Source organism: Macrobrachium nipponense, chromosome 23, assembly GCF_015104395.2.
Source record: "Macrobrachium nipponense isolate FS-2020 chromosome 23, ASM1510439v2, whole genome shotgun sequence".
NCBI classification, from domain to species: Eukaryota; Metazoa; Arthropoda; class Malacostraca; order Decapoda; family Palaemonidae; genus Macrobrachium; species Macrobrachium nipponense.
Window position 1 is genome coordinate 60,821,931 of NC_061090.1, and position 5,000 is coordinate 60,826,930.

Sequence of the window (5,000 nt, forward strand, 5' to 3'; positions counted from 1 at the left end):
TACGAATAAACAAAAACCTTAAAAACCAGAAATAAAGAAAAACATTAAGCACCAAGAAAAAAAAATCCTAAAAACCAAGAAAAAACTTTATACACAAAAAAAATAAGGAAAAGCAAAGGGAAAAAAAAAACTTAAAAACAAGAAAAACTCGAAAAACCAAAAAACACTTCTATTTCAAAATACATCTGTGGAAAAGGGGAATCGAGCAGCTTCCCGAAGGCTCTCTGAATAAATCAATTTCTAAAAATATATTAGTATCCAAACAGATCTGTGGATCTGTTGTGCCATTTCAAAGACTCGTGTGACACTGAGTATTTCTGAATACATTTTCCTATTACTTCTATTCATCCTTTCCAGGTTTACCTTCGCCTGCCAGGTGGTCGAGAGACGGGAGGAGCACGTCTTTGGCACAGGAGGCCAAATCCTGGCCATGTTCAAGAAAGTTTTAGGAGACCTGATTAACCTGAGGACCCTCGAATTGAGAGATCTCTTGTTGGACGGGTGCGAGGGGCTCCCTCTGCTAGATGAGGTAAGGGTTCTGGAAAGAGACGTGCTCTCTCTCTCTCTCTCTCTCTCTCTCTCTCTCTCTCTCTCTCTCTCTCTCTCTCTGTCTTTAGCATCCTCTCCCGTGCTCTATTTCTTTTATACTCATCTTTCGCCATTTCCATTTTTGTTTATCTGTCAACAATCTCTCTCTCTCTCTCTCTCTCTCTCTCTCTCTCTCTCTCTCTCTCTCTCTCTTCTACAACGTATCACATTCTCTCACCGTCTTTTTTTTTAACCAACTCTCCCCTTCACTTTTCCTTTTATCCACCGCTCTATTATCCTCCAAGTCTCTCTCTCTCTCTCTCTCTCTCTCTCTCTCTCTCTCTCTCTCTCTCTCTCTCTCTCTCTCTCTCTCGGTGCTAACCTCTGTTTGCCACCGATGTCTGAACTCACCCAGGCGATAACTTACGACGAGCACTACTTTCGTCGGAATGGAAATTTCAAACCCAGCGAGATATAATATATTTTATTGAAGGGGACAAAATATTGCCCCAAAGCAAAAGGGAACGGAAGAAAATTATGATCTCGCGCCAGAATAAAATTGCTGGACCGCGAGAGAACGTTATTGTACCGCCAAAAAATAAATGGCCCCCTTTCGAGACAAAAAAAAAAAAAAAACTTTTATTCTGAAGCTGAAAGAAATGGTTACGCACGCGCGGATTACAACCAGAGAAGAAACAAAAATAATTACGGTAGTTATACTTGGCATCTTAATGGTGCCAACGATAAAAGGTCTCGGGTTCCTATTCAAAAGGCGAAACAGAAAATTGTTTTGGAGACAACTTGAAAGGAAGTCGTTTGGAATGTGAATAAAAGAGACGAAGTGAGGGGGGTGAATTTGGAGAAGTAAAAACGAGAAAATGAGAGGAAACATATGTGAAAGGACACACATGAAAATGATTCCAGAAGTGTAAAAAACATGAAAATATTCCAGAAGTGTACTACGACGAAAAATGCATCCAGCAGTGTAAAAAAAAAAGATGAAAATAAAAATTATTCCAGAAGTGTAAAAAACATAAAAATGATTCCAGAAGTGTAATAAACATGAAAATTATTCCAGAAGTGTAAAATACGTGAAAATTATTCCAGAAGTGTAAAAAACATGAAAATTATTCCAGAAGTGTAAAAAAAAAACCATGAAAATGATTCCAGAAGTGTAAAAAACATGGAAATTATTCCAGAAGTGTAAAAAAAACATGACAATTACTCCAGAAGTGTAAAAAAACATGAAAATGATTCCTGAAGTGAAAAAAAAGGGAAATGATTCCATAAGTGTAAAAAACATGAAAATGATTCCAAAACTGTAAAAAAAAAAAAAAATGAAAATGATTCCAAAACTGTAAAAAAAAAAAAAAAACATGAAAATTATTCCAAAATTGTAAAAAAAGAAAAAAACACGAAAATTATTCCAGAAGAGTAAAATACGTAAAATGATTCCAGAAGTGTAAAAAACACGAAAATTATGCCAAAACAAAAAAACCTGAAAAAATGATTCCAGAATTGTAAAAAACAAGAAAATTATTCCAAAGTGTATACGTGAAAATATTCCAGAAGTGTAAAAAACATAAAAATTATTCCAGAAGTATAAATGAACATGAAAATGAACATGAAAAATTATTCCAGAGTTGTAAAAAACATGAAAATGATTCCAGAAGTGTAAAATACGTGAAAACCATTCCAGAAGTGTAAAAAAAAACATGAAAATGAATCCAGAACTGTAAAAAGAAAAACTTGAACGGACATATTTTGCAGAATGAAAATACAAAGTAAAAATTACCCGTAGCAAAAAAATATAAAATAAAAATAAAAGCATATGTTAAAAGAGAGATTATTCATCAAAGGATGGCAGACCTTCAACTTTCCTCGCAGCGTGAAGATGAAAACGCTGCAGCTTTTGTGGTGTTACGAAAAACGAGAGATAAAGTGCGTCCCATAAAGTGGCCCGCCTTAAATTATCCCACGCCCGATGTGGGCTTATGCAAGGCAATATACCGGAAGCCTATAAGACTTACGATGGGGGCTATACCTCCTCCTAATACAACCCTCTCGTCGGTTGTGAGTTGTAAGTGGTATTTGACACTATTTATGCCGAGGTGTATATTCCCCTGCTCGCAGGTAAAAACTATATCGGGTTGTCGTATCCGTTGTTTAAGATACAGCGAGAGGAAAGGGTTCGTAAAATACGATTATAAAGATAGAGGATATTTTTTTTATCTTATCTTATTAGGAAACTCATATACGGTTATATCTCTTCGTTCTCGTTCAATAAGGTACTACCGGTAGGTCCAGCGACTGACAATGTGAACGTACTGTTATTAGCCTTATCTGCAAACAGAATGTCTGTTATTTTGTTAATAGTTTTAATAAGCTCACTCTGTTCTTCCACCTGACTCCATACTGTGTGTGTGTGTGTGTGTGTGTGTGTGTGTGTGTGTATATATATATATATACTATATATATATATATATATATATATATATATATATATATATATATATATATATATATGTATATATATATATATATATATATATATATATATATATATGTCTTGTATTCAATGTTAACTTGAAAATGTAGTATAAACTGCGAAAGTACTCGCTCAAACTCCCGGTTTTCACTCACCTTCTTACGCGTTCCTTCATGCTACATTGGAGATGCATACATTATATATTATATATATAATTTGTGTATATATATAATATGTAATATATATATACCATTTTCCTTGCATTTTAACCATTTTATCAATTTATTATAATAATAATAATAATAATAATAATAATAATAATAATAATAATAATAATAATAATAATAATAATATAAATCCCGTATAAGTTTCTTATCTTCGTCCGTTTTGTCAATTGTAAATTTGACTCTGGAGAAGTTTATTTTAATACCGAACGTGATTCCAAGGCGAAATCACATCGCTGTGTTGCCTCTGCTAGCATGAATGTACAAAATGCTCCATTTTTAAACATCGAATGAATTTTTATCACTTACATCAGACGTTGCCAACAGCTGGCAAGGCATGATCTGACCTCCAGCTTACTCGGGCAGCGCACTAAAATCTAAGGTCAATTAGAGCCTAATTTCGCCAACGAAAATTAAAATAAAACCACTATATTTCATTAGGAATAATTTTTCGGTACCGTTTAACATGCACATTATTGTTTTTTTTCTTTTTTTACATTATCATTCTAAGGAATATGTCATAAATAATCTATCTTAAAATTCCTGCCCCAACAATAACAACAACAAAGTAGTTGGTAGGCTTACTCCCCGAGTAAGCGAAAACATTTGTTTCCTTGTTTTTTGTTTGTATGGTGTTTTTACGTTGCATGGAACCAGCGGTTATTCAGCAACGGGACCAACGGCTTTGCGTGACTTCCGAACCACGTCGAGAGTGAACTTCTATCACCAGAAATATAGTTATATCTCTGACGTCTCAATGGAATGCCCGAGAATTGAACTCGCGGCCACCGAGGTGGCACGCCACCGAGGCGCTTTCGAAAACATTTGTGACTGGGTCATTTAATAGAGAGAAAAAGGGGTATTTTTGAGACACGTGAATAGACAAGATTCAAGCCATCAGGGGAAAACTTTTTCAGTTTAAAAAATGAAACAGGGCACAGACAGAAACGTCGGAAAAGCTGTGCAACTCACTTTTCTTTTTGGGGGGAATTTTTTTGAAGCATCTGTTCGCCAACTTTGTCATTTTTCAGCGCGGGTGGGGGGGTGGGGGTGGTGGGGAAGCATTTCAAAATGGAAACAAAAGAAGTCATTTAGAAGAGGCCAAAATGCCTAGACAGCAAAGAGTCAAAGGAAAGGCTTTAAACAAAGCATTGCCCTGCAAAATCAAAAGTACGAAAAAAGAAGTGTATTTTATATGGTATTTCTGATATGAAACAATGGTTTGTGAGACGTTATAAATAAACATTATGCCATCTAGATTTTTCCTAGACCTACACGGCTTTAAGTCAACGGAAAGGCTACCAAATCATCAATTAAGACTAACCAACAGAATCGTAAATATAGACAAACGATTATTTACATAGCAGACAGAAAAAGTATAGTAAGACGTATTTAAGAAAAGAAACACGAAGCCATCTGGAATCTCCCACAAACATTCACATAAAAATCCTCGCAATCAGATGAGCCTAAGAAAAACGACCTTCCCCCCCCCCCCCCCCACCCCAGAAAAAAAAAAAAAAAAAAAAAAAAAATCCCGCAAACGACGCGAAATATATCTTTTTAAATGTGTCGTGAAATTTAGAGAAGCCGTACAATATTTTCCTTCCATTTTTTTTTTTATAAACGACGTTATAACAAATCCCCTCGATCACGAGTCGCCCCAAGTGACAACGGAAGGGATTTACGCCGCCCTTAATGCCTTTTTTTTAAACGACCGAGAGGGATTAACCAGTGATTCTATGGGCGAGAGAGAACGCCCG

At 35.5% G+C, this 5,000-nt stretch overlaps 1 protein-coding gene across 1 annotated transcript in view; it reads left to right on the forward strand.

Annotated features, from left to right (window-relative positions):
* LOC135197996 (uncharacterized) overlaps positions 1–5,000 on the forward strand; it is a 90,392-nt gene that overhangs the window by 40,928 nt on the left and 44,464 nt on the right. The window contains exon 6 of the mRNA XM_064225332.1: positions 358–529. Coding sequence (XP_064081402.1) covers positions 358–529 — 172 coding nt within the window. The remainder of the gene's footprint in view (positions 1–357; positions 530–5,000) is intronic.